Source organism: Diabrotica undecimpunctata, chromosome 2 (assembly GCF_040954645.1).
Source record: "Diabrotica undecimpunctata isolate CICGRU chromosome 2, icDiaUnde3, whole genome shotgun sequence".
Lineage (NCBI taxonomy): Eukaryota > Metazoa > Arthropoda > Insecta > Coleoptera > Chrysomelidae > Diabrotica > Diabrotica undecimpunctata.
Window position 1 is genome coordinate 38,659,625 of NC_092804.1, and position 27,138 is coordinate 38,686,762.

Below are 27,138 nucleotides of genomic sequence, written 5' to 3' on the forward strand. Positions count from 1 at the left end.
TGACGATCAAGTTAATAATTTTGTTAAAAAGCTCAATAACATGGCTTCTGATGAAAATGAGAGCAACGCTGTAATTAACCAGGCTATAGACAGCGTAACAGCAAATGTAAATAGGGAAACATTGCCATGTTCAAACAATGTTGTTGAAAATATTAATTCTGTTTTAAATGAAAAACACTCCCCCAAGAGTAGACCAAAAGAGGGCAGGAAAAGAAAACATGTCAACCAAAACAGAAATAAGGAAAAAACTTTGTGTACAAAACGATTATTTTACACGAAAGAATAAATTTAAAAAATGCAAAGAATTTCGTTATTATATTTGTCTTTGCAATTGTTTGGAAAATATCGGAGAAGAAAATGTTCTAAGTGAATTTAATAAATTTTATAGTGTTCAATCACATGATACCCAATGCGCATTAGTATGTTCATATGTCCAAGAAGTCGAAATCAAAAGAAAACGAGTAAAAGCATTAACTACTAGAAAAATTACTAGAGTGTATAAATTATGTGGCAAAACTGTTTGTAAAAATTTCTTTTTACAAACGCTAAGAATATCAAGTTGTAAAGTTGAATCAGCTTTGAAGAAAATGAAGCGACCAGAAGGAGTTCGTGACTGTCGGGGCAAAAGTGGTGGTAAAAATAAGACTGATCTCATTCGACTTCAGGAAGTTATTGACCATATTCACAAATTTCCGAAATACAAGTCGCATTACAGACGATCAATCACAGAAGCAGAATTTCTTACAGAAGAAACAACTGTTGCAAAACTGTGAGTTCTACTTCGAAGAAGTGAGAAATCCAGTGAGTTTTTCTTTATATAAACAAACTTTTTTGACAAAATTCCATCTTCATAGGAAAAAACTTAAAAAAGATACTTGTAATGTGTGTGATCGTTTAGAAAGTGAAATAAAACATTGTGTGGATAATAATAAACTACTGATTTTGAGAAAAGACAAAGATTTGCATTTGGAAACAGCAGAAAAAGCACAAAATAAATAAAACAGTCTCTATGTTTTGATCTAGAGGAAACTCTGCCTCTTCCTAGAATCCCGACTAATATCTTCTTCTTCAAGTGCCATCTCCGCGGCGGAGGTCGGCAATCATCATAGCTATTCGGACTTTTGAGACGGCTGCTCTGAAAAGTTCATTTGATGTACATCCGTACCACTCTTTCAGGTTGCGACTAATATAGTCTACTATAAAAGGCAGTTGTGTGTTTATAACTTAGGCATACACAGTGGACAAACGAACAAAGGCTATTGCTATATTTGGATTAAATGAGCAGTTGGAAAGTCACCCTACTCTTCAATAAATTACATTGAGGTATCTTCTCCCAGGACACAGTTTTCTACCTAATAACTCAGATGTTGGAGATATCCAATCTGCACTCAAACTGCAACAACGGTTATATACAGTAAATGATTACATTGCAATTATGGAAGGATGTCGTAAAAAAATCCTTTAGTTGTACACAATGACAAATGAAGAGTTCGTGGGTACAGAAATAATGGAAAAGTAACTACTAATTGTAAAAATGATATTACAAATTGTGGCAAGGTGAGTTGGCTCAAAACATGGGAAATTAAAATTCAAAAAGAAAAACCTTGCAATATTTTAATAAAAAGTGACTTTAATCAGGATACTTTCATAGAAATAGATATTTCTAAAAAACATGGGAAACGAAAACCCATTATTCAATATCTCCGCAATTTTAGTGAACACTTGGTTCAACTCTGACCACAAGGAAATCCTATTTCTAAACCAAAATTAGACGATCTAAAATCTTTGCTGCAATTTATACCAGTGAATGCAAAACCACTGTATAGGTCCTTGTTTAGTAACAATGATGTGGAATATGACATTGAAGGATTTAATGGTGAACTTGATTTTCCAACAGATGAACAATAAGTTAGCAATCTAAGACACTGTACATTTTTTTGGTGTTTTTGTAATGACTCTTTCCAATGTGTAGATTAGAAATGTTTTTTTATTTAAAATGGTTTTCTTTAGTTTTCCTCTGTTTAAAAACTCTGTATACCTCAATTTTTTTATTGATATAATTTTAACTGCATTGGAATTACCGCTATTGAATAGTAAAATAAATTTAGAGCAATAAAAGGATAAAAGGTAATATATATATATATATATATATATATATATATATATATATATATATATATATATATATATAAGAAAGTCAAAGACAGTAACGGGTTACTGGTAAACAACAGACAGTTGAGGATAACCGGGAACGACCCAATACTAAGGAAGCAATAAAAAACGGGTGCTTCTAAGTGAGTGTCTTTTATTAAGAGTCAAGCTTTCGTCACATAATTTTGGGCTTCATCAGAACTTGCTGTAATGGAAAAACATTATTTACAATATCATAATTAGATGTTACTTTAATTTTACCTTAATGTCGACACTATCTCTTAATGTAAAATAAAATTGACATGGACATACACATATTTTTAAAAACAAACCAAACGCATCTCCCAACCAGAGGAAAAGTGGCAAACAAGGCCTTTATTAAATATTTAAAATTACTTTATTATAACCATGTGGCCGGCATTTTTGACAAGAAATTGTTAATTAAGTCATGTGCTATTTCATCTGTCACCTATCGAAACAGCATCTGTCTTAATCACTTCTTCTTTTTGTTGGCATAGAACAATAACATTATTCAGTCAGAAATATTAGACTTTTTTGATTGTCATACAAAATTAAATTATAAATTGAATAAATATAGGTCCCTACTCTATATAAACATATCATGTTTAATAAATCTTTGGTTTGTAATTAGTCTTGGGTATAGTAGTCAACATGACGGAGAGATGTATGTATTATATACCTTTTGCCAAAGAAACAAGTGTATGAATGATGATAATAGATATAAAATAAATTAAAGTTCATCTTGTTCTCACAAAAGGGGAATAACACATCCGTGCAGTTGTTAGTATATCACAGTTGTATCATTGTTGTCTTTTTACATTATTGATAATGTAAAAAGACAACAATGATACAACTGTGATATACTAACAACTGCACGGATGTGTTATTCCCCTTTTGTGAGAACAAGATGAACTTTAATTTATTTTATATCTATTATCATCATTCATACACTTGTTTGATAATGTAAAAAGACAACAATGATACAACTGTGATATACTAACAACTGCACGGATGTGTTATTCCCCTTTTGTGAGAACAAGATGAACTTTAATTTATTTTATATCTATTATCATCATTCATACACTTGTTTCTTTGGCAAAAGGTATATAATACATACATCTCACCGTCATGTTGACTACTATACCCAAGACTAATTACAAACCAAAGATTTATTAAACATGATATGTTTATATAGAGTAGGGACCTATATTTATTCAATTTATTTATAATTTAATTTTGTATGACAATCAAAAAAGTCTAATATTTCTGACTGAATAATGTTATTGTTCTATGCCAACAAAAAGAAGAAGTGATTAAGACAGGTGCTGTTTCGATAGGTGACAGTTGAAATAGCACATGACTTAATTAACAATTTCTTGTCAAAAATGCCGGCCACATGGTTATAATAAAGTAATTTTAAATATTTAATAAAGGCCTTGTTTGCCACTTTTCCTCTGGTTGGGAGATGCGTTTGGTTTGTTTTTAAAAATATCTGTATGTCCATGTCAATTTTATTTTACACTAAGAGATAGTGTCGACATTAAGGTAAGATTAAAGTAACATCTAATTATGATATTGTAAAGAATGTTTTTCCATTACAGCAAGTTCTGATGAAGCCCAAAATTATGTGGCGAAAGCTTGACTCTTAATAAAAGACACTGACTTAGAAGCACCCGTTTTTTATTGCTTCCTGAGTATTGGGTCGTTTCCGGTCATCCTCAATCCTCATATATATATATATATATATATATATATATATATATATATATATATATATATATATATATATATATATATATATATAAATTATATACATTAATAGACCACATGAAATAAATGGTAGTTGGTCTAGTAATGTATAACAACTAAACTTCCTAAAATATATTTAAAGCATAAGTAGACCAAGTGCCATTTTATTTTTTTTTTCTAGAATATGGTAGCTGCGGTTATATTGAAACTTTGCAGCCAAAAAGGGTTGTAGTTGATCATTATTCTGTTACAATTTTTTGCAAATATATTAATAAATGTATTTTTAAGAAACCAAAATCTTTGACGTCGTTTATCTCAAAACTATTTAAGGAATTAAATTTTGTATATATTTAAAAAAAATATTTGTAACAAAGATACTGGACGGCGTTCTGTATAACTCGGCCAAGCGCCAATACAAAATTTAAGGAATTAATAGATTATTCATCTGGTTCAATACAACATCTGTGCAGCTTTTCCGCGCTGCTGCAGATAAGATAAAGATTGCCATGATGATCGCTAACATTCGTAACGGATAGGCACATCAAGAAGAAGAATAGATTATTCGTCCTTTTATTATTTCAGTCTTTTATTTGGTTCAGCGTTTAAAAACGTATTTTGAAGTAATCTCAGTTAGAATGGAAAAACTGTTTCGAAAATTGGTTAAAACGTATTAAAATAGATAATCCATTTTTTTACTAGAAAGTTGATGTAAACAAAGGCAATAATAATGAAATCCATAGTTTTTACTCCCATTCCACACAATTTAACACACATTGGATATTATATTTCAAATTCCACACGATATATCATATTTTGAATCCAGTACATCGGTGAAACCGAACTTGAGTATGTCGTAAATTCTTCTTCTTTTTCCTTCTTTATTTATTCTTATATCTTCCATCTATACGTCTCCATCCCGTTGTCGATTTATCTCAAGCGATTCTTAGCATTCTTTTTTCTTCCATTTTGCTAATATGTTCTACCACTCCTTTTTCCCTAAGTCGGCGTTTAACACAGAGAACCGTTTCGAACCAAATTGGCTTCAAGCTTCAGCGGGAATGCAACTTGAGTAAGTTCCAGGAAAACAAGGATTTAGAAAAAACAAAGCGAGCATGCAGTTTGGGTCGTTTCCGGTCAAGTCAAGAATCTGAAGAACACAATGCGACGCCAAACTTCTGCAATTAAGAAAACGAGGATATGGCGCCCCGGTGTTTTGTTAGCAGTAAACATAGCAAAAAGTTTGGAATGAAATAATCATAAGATACATTGAACATGCTTCCATATTTATAATCGTTCTATTTGAAGAGTCCTATATAAAAACCGCTGTAATATTTTACCATAAAAACTATGCTTATTATACATTTCCATACCGACTATATAGTACTTTTGTGTGATGATGGATAAATTACAGTGTTTATTAACTACTTAGTAACACTGTAACGAAGATAGAATATTGCCATTATTTTACTTACCAGCTAAAGTAATATAGTTCAGATCTCTATAGTTCATTAAGTCGAAGGAGATCAACAATTGACCCAATATTCCGGAGATGGCGCGACCTGCCAATATGGCGGCTCTCGTGTGCGAGGTAACTTTTTGGTAATAGTCTGTATGCACTTTAGTGTAAATATATGAATAATAAGCAACTTCTGTTGCGCAAAATGTTCCGTAGAGAGCCTGAAACAAAACAAAAAATAGTTTGGTAATGTGTTGCTTCCATGAATGAGATTTATTTTTTTATTTTGATAAATTAAATCCCGATCAACTGTGTGTGTGTGTGTGTGTGTGTTTGGTGAGTTGGCTTGGAAACTAGTCCTTTAGCCACAGAATTGTAATGTAAGATATTAGTTTTTAAATAATGTAACCAACTTTAAATAAAAAGTTACATATTAGTTCGTATACTTCTCTACTATCTAAGGAGAGTAAATGGGTGATGTTTATGGGAGTCTGAATTTTAAGTTCTGATAGTTTTGAATACAGCTGATCTGTTTCATACCTATGTTTATCGCACTTAAAAAGAATATGGTTGATGTCACATTGTGATATATTATCGCATGAGCATACCCCAGAAGGGATAATATTTAACTTAGCCAAGTGAGCTGGAAATGCACCGTGATTAGTTTTCAGTCGAGTAATTGTGGCTGTCAACTTCTTTGGCATTGCATATTTGAAAATATAGTCAACATCTTGTGGTAGGGTAGGGTGGATAGTATAATATTGATTATTTGAATTCGTTGCTTTGTTTTTCCATTTTTCTTGCCAATTTATAAAAATTTTGTTATAATAATGTTGTTGTAAGTCCTCCAATGTAAATATGGGAATATAGAGTCCAACATGGGTCGCATCTTTAGCAAGCTGATCAACCAGTTCATTTCCCTCGATACCTATATGACTTTTAACCCAAATAACTGTAATATCTTTACTATATATTTTATTTTTAATAGCACAAAGAATATTATTTCTTTTATGTTGAGTCATATCTGAGTTTAATCCTTTAATGACTGATAATGAATCTGATAATATTACTGCTTTATTTAAATTGTGTGAATCTAGCCAATCTAATGCTTTTTCGATAGCTACCGCTTCAGCAGTATATATTGAACAATGTGATAGAAGTTTAATTTTCAAAGATTCGCTTTTATGTGGAATGTAAACTGCGCAACCTGTGGCACCATCCTCTTTTTTGGAACCATCGGTATACATTATTATTATTATTACCCGATCAACTGCTACGAATTATTTGCGGTAAACCTATGCAAAAAGTAAGATATAATACAATTAAGCACAATATTAATTTAGTAAATTATTTTAATTTGGTATACAGCTTGGTCCAATTAAGATAACGCAACATTCTGTTTATATGTGAGATTAGAATATTGTTATCCTCGTTTCTACGTTTATGAAGTAAGTGTATCAGATTAAACTGCAATCTAAATGTCTCACTATAATTTATTTAGGAGCTTGATTCATTTATTTAACTCAACACGGAGGAATAGAGCTTTAATTTATTTATAAAATAGCAATTATTGATTGTAACGAATTATACTTTATAATCTTATAATTTTTTCCTAGACGATCTATTTCTATCTCCTACTCTGTTCGTATCTTCTTTAAACTGGTCGTACTTCAGCTAGTTGGCTTATGATATCCACTCCAGGATTCTGGAACATCGTACCAGGTTATCGGTCTAGAAGATAAGTACTATACGCTTTTGTAGTCACTCTGTAGTCTTTAAAAAGTGTTTGCCGTTTGAGATCCAATGCCTCGCAGTCATGCAAGATATGTTTGACTGTTTCAGGTCCTCTGCTACAGAGTCTCCATGAAACAGCCCCATTGTACGTAGGTATCCCTTGACTGATGCATGTCCCGAAAGGAAGCCTGCGATGTCTCCGAGGTGATTCCTGCTTGTTTTACGCAGTACTTCAGCCCTATTAGGTGCATTAGCTCTACCATTGTCTTGTTCCACTGGTGTCTACCAATTCATCGTGTATTTAACGATGAACTGGAACCCATACCAGTGCGATACTATTATGTTCCGCCCGCATGTCGAATTTCTCACGGTATTCCCACACTAGCCTAGAGTCCACCTTGAGGCTTATAAGAGACCCGATGACTGCTTGCTAGCTGTGCATATATTGATCCACTTTTGTTCGAAAACGCTTATGTTAATTTCTCTTGCACACTGCAAGATTGCAAAAATCTCTATCTGAATCGTTGAATCATTAAGTTAATGCAATAATGCCAAAACAACATTTAACAACGTCGATTTGTTACGTAAACTCTAGAAAATCTTCAAAAAAATGCTTACAAAATTAAAATAGTTAAAAACATATAATATGGTGGGGGTTAGTTTCAGTTGGACTTACAGAGATAAACAACAGATAAAAAAATCGGTTGCCTGTAAAGTCGGTTTTACGGGCGAAGATTTTACTTGACAACGTCTTTTTCTCGGTAGAATATTTATTGATATGAATATTATTAAATTGCACAATAGGAACAAGGAATTGAATAAAAATAAGAATTGCACAAATTTTAACTATAGAAATATATTTTAAATGTTTGACTAGCAATACGCGCTGTTTCTTCTCAATCGACTGAATTACGATTAATTGCAGAGTGATTTAAACTAATAATTTACTTAACACTATCAACATTTGTCAATAGTATGACATAACTTATAAACTCAGTTTCTCAACTTTTGTGTCAATCTAACAATTAATCAATCAATCATAGTTTACGATAATGAACTATTAGTGTACAATTATTTACCTTTATTGTTGTAGTTGTTGTAAATGACGAATCTAAGCACTCCACATTTTCACTACAGACACAGCTGACGATACTTTAACCACACGTGTGAACTTGTATTATGACGCTTTCTCGGTTTTCCAACGCCAAGAACGCTCGAGAAAGACAGAGACACAAGCACGCACCGATTCAACGCGCCTAATTCTCTAGTGCTGCGCGCGCAGCAGACCGATCATGTTTGAGTGGGAGAGAGACGCAAGGCATTCGCCGGTCCGGCGGGCCTCTCTCTCGTTCGGTGACTCATCGTAACAGACGTGAGCGGGCGTTACACTTTTTCATGAGTGACTCCGAGCCACAACTTAATTTAAGACGTTGTCACGTCAAAATCTATTACGACACACAATCGAAAGCATAAAAGTGAACAAATCCAACAAATGACTAAATATAACAAAAGCCTCAAACAAATGGCAAAAAAGAAATAATAAAATTATAGAATAAAGATGAAACTATGATCAACAACAAAGAAGAATTACTAAGGGTAGTAGAAGAGTTCTTTCTAGACAGAACTATACAGAAGTCGACAAAACCATGCTGAGCAACAAACAGAAAAATTAAAAAATTCAGAAAAAAGAGTAGTCAACCAAGGATCAGAGATGCCTGATACATCAACAGACAAAATAAGAAACGCACTGAAGAAAATGAAAACAAATAAAGCCCCGGGAGAAGACAATACCGTTATAGAAGCTTCAAAGATTGGGGGAGAAAGAATTTTAGAGAATATAACTGTTCAACTTATGCCTGCACCAAAGCGAAACACCTAGAAGATGGCACAGTCCACTTATAATTTATTACACTAAAAGGGCGGTCAAACAGACCTCGAAAATTATCGACTCCTAAGCCTGTTAAACCACCTTTACAAGCTATTCACAAGAATAGTAACAAATAGATTATTATAAACAAAATTAGATTTTTACTAACCTAGGGAACATGCGGGTTTAAGGAAAAACTTTGGCACTAACGACCACCTCCACTGTATAAAAGGGATTATAGAAACATCCATCGAATAAAACCAACCAGTGATTCTGGATTTTGTAGACTTTCGCAAAGCATTCGATACAATAGAAATTATACAATAATGCAACCACGACCGTAAGATTACACAAAGATACCAGCGAGTTCTAGATTGAACATATATATAATATCCTTACTTTCTGATGGCTTTATATGTCCATATATATAAAGGTCATCGTATGTGCAGAAAGCAACAAGTGGGATGCCCAGGAATCAATGTCGATGGCGAAATGTTCTCCCACCTGCGATTTGCGGACGACTTAGTTCTGATAACAGATAACTTCAAAGAGATTGGAACTATGCTTACTGAGTTAGATGCCGCCTGTAAGGAAGTTGGTTTGAACATAAATTTTGGAAAGAAACAATACATGTGAAATCTGGTACCAAGCGAAAATATAAATGGTGGTTCAGTGTTGGCCGAACAAAAAAAGAACCATTCAAGCTTAACAACTCCATTGTGGGAGGCTTTTTTAATCTGTAAAATTTTTAAAATTGTACATCCCAGTCCTTTAGAGGGTTAAGAACGCGATGGTAAACTCTGCCTCTCTGTTCCGCTAATATTTCTGCCTTTGCAAGCGCATTAACTATATGTCTTTCTATTAAAAAATTATTTCAACCAGCTATTGAAAACAAAGTACAATGTAAAAATATTGTATACAATAAAGATTAAAAACTATCAGCTGAAATCTTATCTGACGTACACGGGCCCAGTGACAATTGAAATGACAAAAATTACATTAATCGTATACTAACATCGAAATTCGAATGGTTTAGATCCATTCGAGTCGCCGTATACGAAATATACTCGAATGAATTCGAAAGTACGACCCCAGCAGTCCGAATTTCCATTGAAAAAATCTTGCAAATTCCGTTGCCCATTGCTATGGATGAAAACAATTTAAACAAAAGGAAACGCTGTGAAATGTGTCCTATGTCCAAAGATAAGAAAACTGTCTCCTCTTGCAAATTGTGTAATACAGCAATGTGTGTGGAATATACAAAAAAAAAATTACAAGGATTGTTGTGAACAATAAACTTGGTCCAATAATTACTTTTTAGAATTGTTTTTAGCTTTTTTTTCATAAGAATATGCTTTCATTTTGTGGTTTTGAAGTTTAACTGTTAGAATTCTCAACAAATTTGTTTTAGTTACTAATAAAGTTTATGTTTGTCAAAATAATAGTTATTTATTGTACAAGACGATAAAATTGTACTTTATCTTCGAGAACGTTTTTTAGAGACGCTAAAATTATGCTCGAGAAGATAATGCGATTTTATCGTCGTGTGCAATATAACATTTATTTCTATAGCAAGACTTCAAGTTCAGGTAAAAAATAGAATTTCAAAGAAAATTGTAATTTTTAGCACAAAAATCGCAATTGAGTTGCTCCGTTGCTAGAGATATGAATAAATTACTCTGTATCCAATATAAAATCAATCCAGTTCCTCGAATCAAGTGTTTAAGCAAACGAGTACAAGTTGTGATGCTCCAAAAATAGATATTTCTTATAATGTTAATTGTAAAATTTCAGTTGTTTTTAATCCTTAATGTGTTTGAATTTGTAAATTTTATTGAATAAAAAAAAGTTAAAACATTTTATCTACTCTTACTGTTAAAGTGTCACTTTATCTACCCTTGCGGTTAAAGTGATACTTTATCTATTCAAAACAGTTGTTATAGCAACACTTTAACATTAGCTACGGAAAAGAGGGTTTTATTCAGACTGTGTTAAATAATCATGTAATAATCAAGGTAGCTCTTTAACATCTAATATTTTTTTATTTGTAGTTTAAAGTAATATCTAAATACACAATATGTAATAAATTATTCAATTTATAAAAAAAAGCCGATAAACATTATTTTAAAAATGGAGTATGCGAAGACCCTACGTCACCTAATAGTACGCAACATATTATGCACCTTACCAGTTAAGGGCTAATAGTTAAATAAGTTTACAATTACCTTTTTTCGATATCTCAAAAAATATTATTATTAAAATTGTTTGTATTTAGTCGAAGAAATTTTTTTTTATTTTGGTGTGATAGATGAAAAGGTTTATAATCCACAACTGGATACCCTGGTAGACCAACTCAGAAGCAACGGTTTCTACACAATAGCCTATGCAGACGATATTGCTGGCCTGCAAAGCGGTAAGTTTGAGAATACACTATGTGAGAGATCACAAGTTGCTCTCCGACTAATAGAAACATGGTGCAAGGAACACTCACCATCTTTAAAACCTAAGAAAACAGAGATGGTCCTCTTTACCAGGAAAAGAAAAATCACGGGCTTAATACCCCCAAGGATTCTAAACTACAGTCTAAATTTTTCTGACGAGGTGAAGTACCTTGGTATTACCCTTGACAGGAAGTTAACATGGAACTCACACTTAGATGGTAGAGCTAAAAGAGCATATATTGCCTATGAGCAGTGTCGACGAACGGTCGGACGCACCTGGGGCCTCACGACCAGGGTGATCACCTGGGTCTACACCGTTGTCATTAGGCCAATGCTAACTTACGGAGCTATTGCTTGGGTACCAAAAAAGCTACAGGGAACAGCGATTAACAAACTAAACCATATTCAGCGGATGGCTTGCATAAATATAACAGGTGCCATGAAAACAACACCAACTGCTGCAATGGAGTTGATCATTGGCATCACGCCTCTAGATATATATGTCAAAGAGGTGCCGCTAGTGACAATGATGCGACTGCGCTCAGCTGGTGCAAACCTTGATGTAGGAATGGGACAATTGAGAACTAGTTTCTGGCGGGGAGAGCTGGATGCGTTACCACTGCTACATGCAGGCTGCGACTCAATTGAACCAAAGTTTATCTTTAACAAACCCTACAAAATTGAAACAAGACAGTATATGGAGACAAACGTGGCAAATCCCTATTGCATATACACCGATGGCTCCAAAATGAAAGAAGGCTCAGGATGCGGGATATATTCCAGATCACTGAACCTAAGAATAAAGTGGGGTATGGGCAAAAATGCCAGCGTAGTTCAGACAGAACTGACTGGTATCTCCATAGTCGCAAAAGAGATAACCCAAAAAGTTATAGCGGGGAAAACTATAATGATCTGCACAGATAGCAGACAAGCGCTACTAACCTTGAATAGATCACGTGTCAAATCAGGTTTAGTAATGGAGTGTCACAAATCACTAACTCAAGCTTCGGATGGTAATACCATCATCCTGAGGTGGGTTAAAGGACACAATAGGAATAAAGGCAACCGTATTGCTGACCAATTATCTAGGAAGGCGGCAGGCCTAAGACTCTTAGGACCTGGGGATCTTTTTGGTTGGTCAACTACAACAATCGCGGAAATTGTCAAATGCCACTCCCATACGCAAACCGTAAAAAGATGGGAAGAAGGGGAAGGATGTAAACTTGCCAGGGTAACACTAAGTAACCTTGAAGAGTCAACATCAAAGAAGTACTTGGGAAAAACCTACGTTTGGCAGTTGGTTTTTTAACTGGTCATTGTCAACTAAGCAAACACCTCCACACACTGGGGCTAGAAGACACACTTCTATGTAGGAAGTGTGAACGAGAAGACGAAATTGTAGAGATGTCCTATGTGAATGCCCAGAGTTATCGCTAATACGAGAGTACGCGTTCGGCGAGTCCTGGCCCACATAAGAGAGATGTCTCCTGGTGACTTGTCCACCTTCCAAGAAATGGTAGGATGGACAATAAGCTAAGGGTGACAGCTCCCTGGGAGGATGCACAATGGGTCAATTGTGGCCTAAGTGCTGTGAAACTTAACTCGCCCTCCTTACTCTACAGATACAGATACAGAAATGTTTATAATCCACAACTAGTTGCTATCAATAAGTCCTCACATACACTTCGTCTCAGGACTAGCAACCCCAATGGAGTCTTACGTTGCCATGTAATCAATTCCTTTTGTAACTTAAACATCACAGTTTTTAATTATCAAAAATGTAACTCAAAGTCAATTGAACAACATTTAAAGGGTTTTTTACACACATATATTTAGTGGCTTCAAACATGTACATCCATATAGCACTAATGATGGAATAGTTATTTCGAAAACGTTCTGTGATGTATCTCGATAGGGTTTTTATTACTATACCTTTTATAAAGAAATTTTTTAAATAAAATTTTTGAAAAGGAAAATTAATGTAAAATTATATACATTACTCTAAAAAACGTCAATTTATTACAGTTTAAGGCGCAACTTTTTTCCATCAATTTCCTTTTTAAATGGTCCGTGGTCGTTTTAATTTTCCGTGGTCAACAAATGTAATTAAAACATTTGTTTAGTAAATATTTTTACAATGAACAAATATATTTACATGTCGAATTTTACCAATAGTGATGTAATTGTTAACCACTTAAAGTGGCAATAAAAATATTTAGATAATGGAGACAAACAATTATCGTAACGTGAGTAATGTGTTTTTTATCTTACGGTAACCTAATTTTGTATTAACTGGCAGGGTGTCAATATTTGGTTTAATGTGTTATAAATATTTGACAAAAACGGGAATTACCTTAGAAATCAATTTTACAAAAAAGAATATCAAAAAAAAAAGTTTAATGGTACTAAATTACCAAAACATTGGCAGGTAATATATTGGGTATAAATAAGTGGAAATTGAAAAATAATACGTTTATTTACCACTTTACCAAACATGTTTCTTGAAGTACTCATAAAAAGTACAATAAATCAACGTAATAAAAAAATAGAAATAATTATATTGATATAAGGTTGAATGCTCGAATAAATGAACTTTGAAAATTAAAGGCAGATATCGAGCACAGTTTTATTAAAATCTTGCCCTAGGGCAAGATTTAATTAATAAAACTGTGCTCGATACCTGCCTTTAATTTTCAAACTTAATTATATGTTTTAACTTATAAAAAAACTATAAAATTCCCAATATTAAACATTAAAATTAAGAAAGTTTGTAACTGAATAAAACATTTTCCACCAGAAACGTTTTCGCGAACTGCTCGTGAACTGTTCGCGGACAGTTCGTTGAAAATATGTTTATGTGACTATCCAATACCCTAAGTATCTAATAACAAACCGAGAATTAATTTACTTCGTTATTCTAAATATTTCGGTATTTTGTTATTAACATTATTTGTTATTAATTTCTCTCGTTACTTTTGAATAAGCCGCGCTTGTTCAGCAATTTTGTTTAACCGAATGATCTCATCGCACACTTAGCAGAAACAATTTAATAGTCTCGAACACCGTCCAAATTTAACTGCGAACATTCTTTTGTGTTCGTCCCAGAAACCGACAGGCCGTGGTTCCTGACGAGCAACGAACGAACAGCTCGCAAGCCGCGCAAGCGGTTCGTCCCGTCGTACAAATAGACGAATATAGCGTTCACAAACGGTTCGCGAACAGTTCTGCTCGCATATGTGTACCCACCTTTAAGGCGCGTAATAATAGCTTTATTGAAATTATTTTGATATATTCGGACCTTAAATGATGAGTAAAGACTTGGGTAGCGAGACTCCATAGACTCGCAAAGCACTTCCGGAAAATGGGGTTTTAGAAGATTTTCCATTGTAGTCACATTGGTGCTAGGATCAATGCGATACACATATTTTGGAACGCCTTTGACAGATCCAGCACCAGTTCCAACAACTCACTGTCTTCTTCTTTTGTTTCTGTCTTGAACTTTCTGCCATGGAGCTTCGTCATTTGTGGCTTCTTTCGTAAGATTTATTACAGATGACATAATACTTTCTTGGGTCTTTTGACACTCATTACTTCCTAAATCAACTGAAGCTGGAAGTGCTGCTTCCACAGTAGACGTGGATTGACTTTTACTACGACTACTATTATTAGCTACAGCATTTGAATTTTCATGTGGTTTTAGTCCCCCGTTAGTAGGTTTGGCAACGTTGGACGTAGTCCGTTTATGTTCAATATTTTTATTTGAATTCGTTTTTAATAAAGAAATAATTAAATCTTGACGTTCATTACCTTTTACTAGCTCTGTATTTAACGATTTTAAGTAAGTAATCTCGATCTCGGCACACTTTAACTTGCACTGTAGTTGAGTGAGTTCTAACCTCAAATCACTATTGCACAGTTTCACATCGGAACAAGAAGATCCACTGGTCTCCAAAACATTTTTGACACTTTCACTAATTTTTATTCCTTCGGGAACCTTTTTGTGAATAAGTATTTCCAATAATTCTGATTTCTGAAGACGATCTAGTTCTTTGTATATTAATTCGTCAGTCGCCATCTTGACTATGAAGTTGAGGTTTTACGAGAGAAAACTGATATTCCTTGATAAACTGATATCTAGATTTGTGTTCACTATCTTTTGTGTATGTATATAAAACATATGAATTTACGGAAGAAATGTTCAGGAGCTGAAAAAAAAAAAATCGCCATCGGCCACCTTCGAGTTTGCCTGCTTGTCGAAAAAGTAGCACATCTTTGGTCCAGACTATCGACCCCACCTTTAGTGATGTTATAAAGGGAAATTATTTCTTTTTTTTTTTCAGTGTCAGTAGGCTTGTTTCTATGCATGAAAGTAATCATTAAAACTGCCTTATCCTCTTTTGGAACATAAGACAAAAGTGTTTTATTAGATGTAAATCCATATAAGGACGAGTTTTCAGCTATATTTTTAGATGGCAGGAATTCGACAGGTATCTCCCTTTTATGTTTTCTAGCGTTCCAGCGTAAGTTAACTTTTTCTCTAATAATTTATCAATCACTTGAACGGAGCTAAACCAGTTATCTGCAGTTATATTTCGATTAGAACCATATATCGGCTTACATAACTGCAAAGCAGCTTGAGTTGGAACTGACAAGAGTAGTAGTTTTCTTGCGAGTTTTCAAAATTCTATTGAAAATCCATGATATTGCTGCTGTCCTATCTGTCTTCTCTCTTTCTTTTCGACTATCAGCACAGTCGAATCTCAAACATGCCAACAAAACTTGAACCCTTTTTAGCGCAACTGTACACCGAAAAAAATATCCCTCCAGTTCCGTCTGTGACATAAAGACTCAAAATCTTCGTGGTTCGATTTAAATAGATAAAAAAACAAAATGCCAAAGAGCGCTATCATGTCGACATCAACTAATTGAGTTTTTTGTTGGTCCTTGTATTTTATTTTTGCAATTTTCAGTTTTTCATTTGTCCTTCTTATTATTTCAAAGAAAACATAATCTTTAAAGATACACTGCCAAAGAGCTAGTGGTGTTGGATTTTCTCAAGCCCTCGAACTGCCTTTGAGACTAGCAATTTGACTGACTAGATTAACAGAAAGAGTTTTTGTATGAGTTGTCTGAGCAGGTTCCTTTGCCCGTTTATATCTATTCCTCCCACAAAAGGCTCTTATTTCACTAAATGCTTGTTCGTCTTCACTGCTCTCAAAAGAAGACTGTTCCAACACCGTTATATCCTCGGCTTTAATTCCTTCGCTTTGCTCTGTGTCGGACTTACGAGTCGTAAAATTCTGCTTCATTATTTGTTTCCTCTTCTGTATCGCTATCTAAATCGCTATACCACTGCATAAGAGTCTCAAAGTTTGGATCATTGTAGGATACTTTTTTTTCATTTTTCTGCAAAAAACAGTAATTACATAATTATCTACATAATAAAAAATTGACACTTACGGTGATGTGGTGCCTTTAGCTTAACCCAGCAAATATTTAGCATAAACTAAAAGTAAAATAATAATTCACAACACGTTCTCCTCGCAACTGCTCTCATACAAACAACTACTTGACCGATGCATTCCTAAACGAGTCGGGCGATTCATAGCCGTTACCTGGAGATATCGACAATATTTGGTAGTGGTGGGGTTTAACATCACCAGTTTAAGGATATTTATACAAGAAAGCAGCAAACGCTCTCTGGTTTAAACCAGAGAGGAAACAAAACACTAGAGAGAATATACTTCAAAAATAACAACAACGCACAAAGAAGACAGTTCGTAGCTCAAAAACACTCATAGACTATCGCCAAACACAAGTGGGTTGCCTTAAAAAGGACAAACTCTATATTGTCATATTGTTCTATATTTTATATATTTTTCAGTACCTATTGTAGTATAGATTTTACACTAATTCTGATTTTTTGTTTCAGGGCCACCTACAAAAAAAATTATAAAAAACACAAAAAACCGGCCTCGGCCACCAAAAAATTAAAAAATACTAACAAAAACCAGCGCAAGCCAACAAAAAAAAAATTAAAAAAAACTCCAAAACCCGGGCACGTAGGGCCCAACCCCTTGAGCACAAAATCGCCGAACTGAGCCTGGCTCAGAGCGGAGACTTGAGGCCCAAGTAAGCAATTTTAGTTCGCGGATAAGCCACTTTAAGACAACAGGATTATAGCGACAATGCGCTGTCCCGAGTTTTGCATTCGGTTAGGAAACCATGTTGGGGTTCTATTACCCAGAACCTCCACATGAAGAGCATTTGGCTGATAGTTGTGCCCCTATCGCCCCACAGACTGCTATAGGGGGAAAGGGATGGTCTGGAGCATTGGAGCGCGGTGGGGTGGCTCCTGTTTTTAGTCGAGTTAACACACCTCGCTCCAATGAATTGTTACACCCGGGGTGAACATTTCTCACAGGCTGGGTTTAATCAAATTGCAACGCTCTCTGGCAACTCCTCAGCATTTGTATAGAAGAGAGTAATAATGTGACAAGTAGTGACAGTTCATTGTAGGTTTTATCTCGACGTATCAAAAAAATGTAGGTTCGTTTGATACCCTTAAGGCGGTGGTCCCCAATAAAAGCCATACCCCGCATATACATCAATGTCGCGTCTGTATGTTTCATATAATAAATAATGGATCGGTACCTAAATTGTACGCTGAACGCAACGCGCAACTACTATACAAGCATACAGATGCGACGTTATACACGGCGTAAGGCGTTTATTGGACACCACCGCCTAAACGGAGTTACAGTTAAAAATATTTATTATCTTTTAGGAAATACGGTAGCAATATTTAAAAAAAAGTTTCTTCCCCACATGGTGATTTGGATTTTGTGCCAGTACCTTTGACAGCTAGACGAGCCCCTAACAACTATATATTAGGACAAACTAAAATACATGCAAATTCAGGGATTTGACACTATATTTTTTTATATAATGTTATTGATGTAATACTATGTAATTAGTTAATTAATCATATATAGCTTAAGTCAGCAACACAAAACAAAATATACACTCTAAGAGAACTAATTAATAATAAAAATGTTTATTTTGGTTGGTAACGAAATATTGGTACATTGAACGAATTTATTTTAAAACGGAGTAGCATCGCCCTTAGATTTTATAACCGCTCTAATTCGGTTAGACATTGACTCGACTAAGGATCTGCACTGTTCAGGGGTAAATTCATTCCAAATCTGTTCTATTTTGGCTTCAAGTTCGTGTAATCTCCGTTGCGGGTTGTTGCTTAGTGTCTGTTTCATTTTATGCCATACTGTTTCAATGACATTTAGGTCAGGACTGTTAAAAGGTCAAGAAAGGACGTTCATATTGTGGTTTACAAACCAGTTTTTCGCAACAGGCTGAGAAATTAATTCTCGAAAAGATTTAATTTCACAATCCTTGGTAGTAGGCTGTTTTGAAATATTTGGTGATATTTCGCAGCATTTACAATACCCTCAATAAATTCAAAACATCCTAACTCTGAAACTGCCATATATACCCAAATCATCACTACTTTAGGAAATGTTACGGCCCGTTTCAAACAGTCCTTGTGAAAAGCCTCATACTTAATGCAAATAACTCGTTTGCAGCGATCACCTACACATACGTCAAATATTGATTTGTCACAGAAAATTACCCGACACAAATATTCTACCGACCAAGAAATTTTAGATTTTACCCACATGATCCTGGCTTGCTTTTATTTTGCTGTTAACAGTGGCTTCTCCTTTGACATTAAGAAAATATAATTTTTTAAACTACGAGTACACTTTTAAATTGTTACATGTAATTCAACATTATAAAACTTTAATCCAGATTTAGGTATCCACTTGCGACAGCATTCTTTTGACAAATTTAATCCAGTTTTTTTGATTTCATTCAGCTGTAATTGGCCATAAAGTATTTCTTCGACCTTTTTGCTAACTTTTTGCAAACCGGGACAAACCGGGCTTTAAATTTTTATCTAAGATACTTCCTGTTTCCCCATAATGCTTAATTATATTCCACACTGTAGTGTAAGGAATATTAAGTTCATCCGATACTTCACGGATTGTTTTATTGCGGGAATCATTTTTAATCACCCACTCAAGAATTATTAATTAGTAGTAGTAGAGATACCACGCACCATTTTAATAAAATAAAGCGATTCTCACAATTTGACAAGAAATTACCTGTAAAATATAGTGACGGAGTGTCCGGCTGCATTGTTTTCACAGCCTACTTGTCTTATCTTGTTTGGTTTTTAGCAATTACTTCACACTGTCCCACTATTGAGTTGTCACTAATTTGTACATATTTTGATAATCCTTATGATACTAATAGGTTATATGGGTTATATATAAAAACATAATTACGTTTTTGATTGTTTATCATTTAAAATACTGCTTATTTAGCATTATTATCATAATTATTAAAAAATACTAAATTAACAAGTGATGGATACTTGATGGAAAATTTATTTTATATATGTAACAATAAAATATTAAAGATTTGGTTTTCAAAACTTCCACAAAATTTATTATAACATCTTATCACTACAGATGTTTCGGCAGAGTGCCTTTCTCAAGTGGCACTTGAGAAAGGCACTTTCCTAAGTGTTTTATTGTTATTATATGTTAAACAAATTAACAGTCGAACACCTGAATTTGATATATCTATATATTTCAAGTTGTTCCATTATATACACTGGAGTGCAAAATTAACCAGACACCCAATTTTTTCTAAAAACTGGCATTGAACAAAGTTTAAGTTATTGCTAATTGAGTATTTAATATAATAAACAAAATTTAATAGAAAAATTTATTACAAATCAAGATTTTAACCCTTTATAGGTCTGTGGTCGATATTTCGACCACTGCTCTTATTAATACTTATGAGCTAGTAATTGACATGAAAAGTTACCGAAGTGCAAATTCAGTGTTTGTAAATGAATTGTACCCAAAATTAACACCACAGAACAAAATACGGCAACGTGGCAGCAATGTGGTCGATTCGCCAACCACAACCCATCATACTTTGTAAGTTACCGTTGAACGTGATCACAGGTTTTTGCCGTTTGTAAAAGTTAGAAAAATAATTTACAAAAGATTTATACATCAAACTCAAGGTAACACATCACAGTATTATGGTCTTTTATTATCTATTCAGATTTTATTGGCGCTAAGATGATATATCTTGATTTACTAAACATAACCTCAAAGTAGCACATGCTGATTTTACAATTGTTCTATTGAAATGTATTTTCAATCTTGTTTATTTTAAATCTATACAATTATATTCTTTTTTTACGTAAATCTGACTTACTTGAATAATATTTCCAAGAATTAAATTGCTGTGCGGTAGATCAAGTAATTAAATTTTTCAAGTATTTATATACAACAATGTACGTATCTTTTGCAGTAAAATGGAACACCGCAATATACTTGAAAATTTACAAAATATGACTCAGGATGATTTATTTGATTACATAGATGGTATTCCATATCAACAAGCCATAAATTCAGATTTTGAGGGTGATTCTGATGCAGAAGATAATCTTCCTATTTCCAACCGAACGTCGGTTGCATCCAACGCGACTATTACTTCATTGTCTAATGATGACAAGGTTGAATTTCTTGATGTTGATTCAGATGACTCAATGGATGATATAGCTTTCCACCCTCAGGTAAGAACAAATCGCATTTTTGACGACGTCGATACTTCCTCAGGCGAAGACGAAATAGAAGAGAACCAAGAGAACACAGTAAAGTGCGATGATACATATAAATGGAGAAAGAACGTGCGAATATTTTTGTGCATCAGAAGGCACAAAAATATTCGAATGCGCCGTTTACCAGACCATTTGGCCCAGCAAAACCGGTCAATATAAATTCACCATTCGACGTGTTTTCTTTGTTCATGAGCAAAGATATTATAGCTAATATAATTACACAGTCAAATCTCTATGCTCAACAACAAAATCATAATAATCTCGACCTAACTGAGGAAGAACTGAAAGCATTTCTAGGGGTTCTTATAATCATGGGGTTTCATAAACTACCTAGTTTGAGACATTATTGGTCAACTGATATTAACATGCACGTGCCAAGAGTTTCGCAATTTTTTACGCAAAAACGATTCTTAAAAATTCTTCGTTTTCTCCATCTAAACAATAACGAAAACATGAAAAGAAATCAAAATATCCCCAATTTTGACAAACTGTTCAAAGTAAGGCCTTTGATACCAGAACTGCAGCAACGCTTTCAAGAGAACTTTTATACAAGTAGAAATGTTGCGGTAGATGAAAGTATGGTTGCTTTCAAGGGGCGAAGTTCTCTCAAACAATATATGCCGAAAAAGCCCATAAAAAGAGGCTTTAAAGTTTGGGTCGTTGCATGCTCCGAAACTGGATACGTGCACAAATTTAGCATATATGAAGGCAAATCTCAATCACAACATGCTGAATATGGTTTAGGCGCTAAAACGGTATTAGACATTACCGAGTCTCTTAGAGGCGCAAACTACTGCATTTATTTCGATAATTTTTTCTCGAGTTTTCCTCTTCTTAAGAAAATGTTAACCTATGATTTGTTCTGCTGTGGAACTTTTAGAATAAATCATAAAGGCTTTCCAAAACAAATGAGAAAAGAAAAAACAATGAAAATGGGAGAACACGATTATTTCATGTCCAGGATATGTCTGTTTTTAAATGGAAAGATCGGGGGCGCAAATGCGTTTTAGTCGGCAGTACTATGCATAATCCACTTGAGATTACTTCAGTTTTGCGAAGAAAACCGAATGGTGAACAAGAAAGTGTTAAGTGTCCAAAAGCCATAAGTGATTACAATCGCTATATCTGTGGAGTCGATCTATTCGATCAACTTCATGCTTCTTATCCAATTTCATGGAAATCCCGAAGATGGTATATGAAGATTATTTACTATTTGATTGATGCAGCAGTGATAAATTCATATATAACTTATAAGACTACAATGTAAATGAGGTCCATTAAATCGAAACCAATGAGTCACCTGTATTTTAGAAGTGTATTGGCCAGCGAGTTCATAGGTGATTTCTATAACAGAAAGAGACCAGGACCTAAGGTAACAATAGGAAGAAATAAACTGAAGAAAATGGGAGCAACCACTAATTCTGTTAGCGTTGAAAGCACGGTGAGACTAAGCGATGTTGGCAATCACATGCCAGAAAAAGGAACATCAAGACGTTGTGCACTCTGTTCAACGAAAGCAAAGCCAAAACGTTCAAGTATTAAATGCTCAGATTGCCAGGTTGCATTATGTATTCAATGTTTTCCATTATTTCATAATAAAAATGTTTAATTAATGTGTTTTTTTCTGTGGTCGATTATGGGACCACAACTACATTTACCAAAGTCAACATACCTAATCAGGCTGTGGTCGAAATTTCAACCACCTAAAAAAAACAACAAGGAGTGAAAATAAAATGAAAATACGAATGAAAGTTCAATAACGGATCATTCCTTATCTATAATCTGCAAAGAATTTGTTTATATTACCAAAAAATAATTCTGCCCTATAAAGAGTTAACAAAGAAAAAAGAATAAAAAATTCAAAAAAATTTGAAAATCTACAAAGAAACAAAAATTATTTTTTTAATTTTGAACATTTTTAATGAAAAACGATATTTAGTAGGGCGTATTACCTCCTAATTTATCACTTAATTACGGCTCTCATTCGATCAAGCATACTTCGGATTAAGGCAGCAAATCCTTCCTGAGGAATTTGCTCCCATTCGTTACAAACTGCTTGATCCAAGTTATTGATTTAAAACTGAACATGGTTACGTCGAATACGTCGTACCAGAATATCCCATGCATGTTCTATTAGATTTAAATCTGGACTCCTTGGGGGCCGTGGTATTAAAGGAAAATTAATAAATTTTAATTTCACTTAATAATTCAACAAGTAATCCCATGTTATTCTTGCAATGTGCGGAGGAGCATTATCTTGCATCAGACGAAAGTTTTCTTCAACAAATGGGGAAAATGACACTACATGCTCTTCCAAACATTGTTCAATATACCTTTCAGCGTTTAAATTGCCCCATTGAATTGTAACAATTTCTGTATGAGCCTCTAGGAAAATCCCTGTATTATACCCATTATACCACCGTCACTCAAACTGCAATGGCATTCTTCTTGAAATCATCTTGAAAGAAGATTTGTATCTCTTCATCAGTATCATTTGTTGATTTTAGTTTCTTCAGTGCAGCGATCTGAAAATATTTACTTGCCATTTCATGAATAGTTTTTTTTTCTGTTGACATTATCCCCAGTAATACTCGTAATAATCCAACCAAAAGTGCAGTATTACCATCCATACGTTTATAAAATATGGAAGATCTTGTTTTTCCTATATTTCCGGATTGGAAATCGAAACTTTAAAGCTTATGTAAAATGTAATTGACATTACAATCAATTCTAGTTTAATACCATATAAAATAATATCAATTTATGCCACAAGAAAACAGTTGCAGAACAATTTTAAATATGGTTAGTTTATGATTTCTTTTTTTATGTTGTTTTCTTACTCCGCCTCGTAATATCATATAATAAAATAAAGATGTGTTTATGTCCATTTTTAATGCAGTATGAAAACATTCATAATATAGGATATTATTAGATCTAGATCACATGAATATCAATTAGAAATATTTATTTATTTTAAAACCAAATAGCTCAATTGGCTGAAGTCCTTGGCCTTGGCACTGGCACTTCATAGTATTCAGTCAGTCGTCGGTATTGCAGTATTGGTATTTTAGCTTTAATATATTTAAGTGGTTATTATTCGAAATGAATTAGACTGTCAAGGACGTTTTCCTATTTTATTTTACAGTAGTAGGTGGAGCGGCAAACAATACGATTTTTTTGTTTTTTTTTTTCATGGATTTTAAATTTCGCTATTATTCCATGTCGGCGTGCTGTCATTGAATTTTACGATTTAAAAATAATGTAACTCAATTGGCAGACAGGATAATTATATGAATACTGACACCATACTAAATATAAAAAACTCGAATTTTACTGTTAAAGAAGACATCAAACCAAAAAATAATAGGTTTTTTTTTTGAGTGTGTTAGTTATAAAATCATTCTCATATTTAAATTCTAACAAAAAATCAACTAAGCTTAAAAGCAAAGCATCTACAATACACACTTTTTAAGTGTAGATTAAAATCATCCAGTCAGGCTAAGTATTTTGATACCCATAAAATGTCAATTAATGCAATCATAAATAATTATATAAAATAATGACTATATTCAACAGTTTAAGGTAAAAAAGGATAGATAGTTCAAAAACTTGACTCTTGGCGCTTTTAAAAATAGCGCGATAAGTATGGTCATATGAGTGCTAGTGAATTTAGCTATACAGCGTTCCACGTTAAGAAAATAACATTGCGGAGATAGGGCCATGTATTTCTTATGGATGATAGAAGCGCAGCGATGCCACGATGAACGCAAGCACGATTCAGGGTTGTATAATTTGTATTTTCGTTTTCACAGACATGAATTAAATTAACGTTTTTTAAAGTAATTGACCAAAAGTGCCCATTCGAAACAAGAGATGAAAAGTAGGGAAAATGATTTTGATTAAATAAATAGTATTTACAAAAGATAATTTTATATTATCTTATTTTAATTATAGTAACGACGGTTTATTTGTTTTTCGGTAAGAATATCATATACCATGAATCATAGAAATCAGTAGAAAATATTGCTTAGTTAAATCATGCACTTTGCCGGCTATTAAAGATTTAAAAGCAAATAAATGGACCGCTTGGAATGCATATATATCTAATTACTAATTGCAAATAATACGGTGTGCGTATATCAGCGATTTTATGTCGTTCTCTGAGACTACATAATGATAATAAGGCTTTGCGATTCTTTAGTAGTTATTGTGACTTTACAGTTAAATGTTAATTGAAAATGGAAATTCGAAAAATATATCGACAATCTATTAAACCGCATTCCTGAGAATTTTGGCAACACTGATCTCCATAAGCCTAATGTTATTTTCTTAACGTGAAACGCTCTTATAGACTATATAGGCCAGTTAATAAGGAAAAAAATCCTGAAAGAATCTTATACAGGTACTAATTGAAGGTTTTAAAGGCCATTTATACAGGCTTGTGTGTTGGAACATGTTTTGCAAATGTTGTGGTTCATCCACAATCCGTTCGTAAGTACCTTTATTTTATACCTGCTGGCATAGATTAATAATGACTAATAAACATTTATTAATTATCTTATATGAGTTTTATTAATAACATCAAAAACTGGGCAAGAAATAGAAGAGTAAAATGGAACGATCATATAAGCCGAATGACAACAAATAGAGTAGTAAAGACAGCACGAGACGGTTCCCCAATAGGAAGACGATCAGTAGGAAGACCACGCAAACGATGGAATGACAACTTACTGGAGGCACATTGAAAAACAGACAGAGTCATGTCTATAAAAGAAGAAGAAGAAGAAGAAGAATTTTATTAATAAATAAGTTACAGTTCAGAGTATAAGTCTCAGGATCGGACATCCGTACGCAACATGTTAAAATATACAGAGAATTATTGGACAATGAAACACAATTTCACGAATATGTTGGAATCTCTTTTTTTATTTTTCTTTTTTCTTTAATACATATAAAAACCCATAACATACTAACCACACAACATCTCCTGCTTGTCTGTTTACCAGCACTCACATTCACAGAACTATAAAATCGTGTTTTTACAAGTTCGTGCCATTTCCGTGCATCGTCAGCGTCGAAAACAAAAATATCGTTTGGTGGGGATTAATTTCAGGCAGGGCACAGACGGGTCCCATCCAGAAAACGCCAATGTATAAATATTCTCATAAGAGTACATTGTTGTTTTTTTCTGAATATGTATATGTATAAATAGACCTTTAAGATTAGGAATCAGCGCTCTTAATGCATTTACATTATAACAAAAGTATTTGTGGCTGAAAAAAAGTAGGCAAAGGCAAGACAAAGACCTAGAATAGTGGTCTTTCTACCTTCTATGCACTACTTTGTCTCTATATGAATCGATCTACATCCACAAAAAAATGAGTGTTCAGAAACTGTGTGTTTTATTTTTAGGAATAGTATCAAACAAAATTATGGTACCTACATCATAGTACAGTTTAATAACTTTAATAACATTTCCATTTTAGTCATTCAGTTAAATTTACTTACTGAAAATCGTTCAACTCATGAGTATAACTATAAGTTAATTTCATGAGTATAAGTTCTAATTGGGATAGCCTCTCCCATCTAAATATCAACCTCACCTGCCCGCGTGATGATTTTGATTATGGTCATTCGGTGCATCCTGCTAGATAACAAATGAGGCTCTGACGCCCGAGTGATTGCCGGTATAAGTAATCCCCCACTTACTGACCAACGGCTTAGGGCGGATGAGTTGGTGAGTGGTAGGGCATTCTTCTGTTCTGGGGTTGAGAAATCGGCCCCGAAGGCGGATCGGCGGATGAATCAACAAATAATGGTCAACGGCATAAGAATGCAGAGGGCAAAGGGAAACCACTGCATTAACGGCTCATAGAACACCCCCAGAAAAATCACCATAGAATTGACACTGCAATTGCAAACCATTACTAATCATGGAAAGCGGAGGACAAGATTCGGCAGGAGAGGAGAAATATATTTATACCACGAGGCCTCT

General features: G+C 33.9%; 1 protein-coding gene across 1 annotated transcript in view; it reads right to left on the bottom strand.

The window, feature by feature from the left end:
* The window catches only part of LOC140434434 (thiamine transporter 2-like), a 51,354-nt gene that overhangs the window by 20,416 nt on the left and 3,800 nt on the right, over positions 1–27,138 (bottom strand). The window contains exon 2 of the mRNA XM_072522694.1: positions 5,394–5,598. Coding sequence (XP_072378795.1) covers positions 5,394–5,598 — 205 coding nt within the window. The remainder of the gene's footprint in view (positions 1–5,393; positions 5,599–27,138) is intronic.